Source organism: Morone saxatilis, unplaced genomic scaffold, assembly GCF_004916995.1.
Source record: "Morone saxatilis isolate NCDOM2014 unplaced genomic scaffold, NCSU_SB_2.0 Contig0, whole genome shotgun sequence".
Lineage (NCBI taxonomy): Eukaryota > Metazoa > Chordata > Actinopteri > Moronidae > Morone > Morone saxatilis.
In genome coordinates, this window is record NW_023339650.1 from 7075184 (window position 1) to 7076850 (window position 1667).

Sequence of the window (1667 nt, forward strand, 5' to 3'; positions counted from 1 at the left end):
CAAAACATGGCTAATGTCGTTTAAGAAGTCGGGAATTAAACTTCAAAAGACCGGCGAGAATTTACTGTTAAAAAGGACACACCGTGCTTATTGAAGGGTATGCTAACTGGCTTTTGATTGGGGGTTTAAATTGTTAAACGCAGCAATGCATAATAAGTGCTGGTCACCTTTCTCAGGTGCGTAACCAGCAATTAACAGTATGCTTTTATGTTGGTGGGTGCAGCTCCCCTCTTGATCGTGGTCGCACGAACTTGCGTCACCCTTTATACAGCATTTGTGATCAATAATAACACCTCCAGAAAGAGTCACAAACATCCCTTTTTTTTCCCCTTTTTTGGGTAGGAGGAGTCTGGAGAGACGGTGAACAGTGAAAGCAATGGAGTGGCAGAGTGGCTGTGCCCCCTGTGCCAAACAGGACAAGCTGACCGACCCTCCCTGTCTCTACATCTCACTGAGCAACACAGCGTACTTCCATCTTGTGTCGACAAACTGCTGGACATTGTAAGTATGGCCGAAATCAAAATATATCATGAGGTCACATGTTTGTTTGTTTTCTTTCCCCCCACACAGGTTTTACTATCTCAGGGGTAGAACTTGATTACCGTGGCTAGTACATTCATTATGTGCATAATGTTTAACTTGTTGCTGGCTGATACAGGGGTTGGGCTAATCATCAAATGCCTTGCTATGCTGTAGCTCTGCAATAAATACAAATTTGATGAAGGTCAGTAGGGTTTGTGTGTGACTCTCCAAGATGTTGGTTCAACTTTCTGAGGCACTCAAGGTGAGAAGGGCCTGAGAGTTGATGCCTGAACGGCTGGGGCATCTGTATCAAACAGTGCAAAGTTATGCGATGTGACAAGTTGACAACTGCATCAGCAAAGAGGAACAGTGGTCATAAGTAGCCTTTCACCAACAGTTAAAATAACTCTTAAAAACGCATATCTAAACTTCACCAAACCCATATTTCCCCCTGAGCTACTGTATTATGATTTGTTCCTTTTGCTGCTGTGTCCACCCTCTGTTGTACATATTGTATATGAACAAGTGTCCAGTGGATGGTTAACTTTATGAATCCCCTGGTTTGGTCACTAATGCACAGTACAGAAACATAATAATAGGCACAACTTTTAAAAAAGTTTTATTAAACCAAAATGTGAATCCTTTGACATCCCTGTATGTAATTACTCGGTAATAGCGTATGGAAGTAACATGTTATTACTAAATATATAATGTAAGTAAGTGTCCATTATATTTTATTCAGCTGTTATTTTAACAAAATACAGTGACTTCTGTCTAAACATAAATCTAATACATCTAATACATTTCTTTCTAAAAGTATTATCCAAAGACCCACAGCTCGACAAAATAATATTTATTTAACAAGATTATTTACAGTCGGGGGGGGATGTACACCTATTTCTGCATAAACTATTAATACATAAGTAATAAATAGAGAAGTTGAATTGTTAGTTGACAGATGAGTGTATTGTTTTCAGTTTTTTCATGATTTGTTTGTGTAAAATTGTGTCTATTTTTTGACCGTCAGCAATAAGTTAGTGTTTGTTATTTTCATGGTTTGAATATTAAATTGTTTGCATTGCCCAGTGACCAAATATGTTAGTTTGAATGTATTTCAGGGTTCTTACACAATATTGAAAAGTGTG

General features: G+C 38.3%; 2 protein-coding genes across 2 annotated transcripts in view; both read left to right on the forward strand.

Moving 5' to 3' along the window:
- The window catches only part of LOC118324290 (myosin-7-like), a 165683-nt gene that overhangs the window by 83477 nt on the left and 80539 nt on the right, over positions 1-1667 (forward strand).
- The window catches only part of zfhx2 (zinc finger homeobox 2), a 13460-nt gene that overhangs the window by 2194 nt on the left and 9599 nt on the right, over positions 1-1667 (forward strand). Inside the window, exon 2 of the mRNA XM_035655345.1 lies at positions 343-501. Coding sequence (XP_035511238.1) covers positions 343-501 — 159 coding nt within the window. The remainder of the gene's footprint in view (positions 1-342; positions 502-1667) is intronic.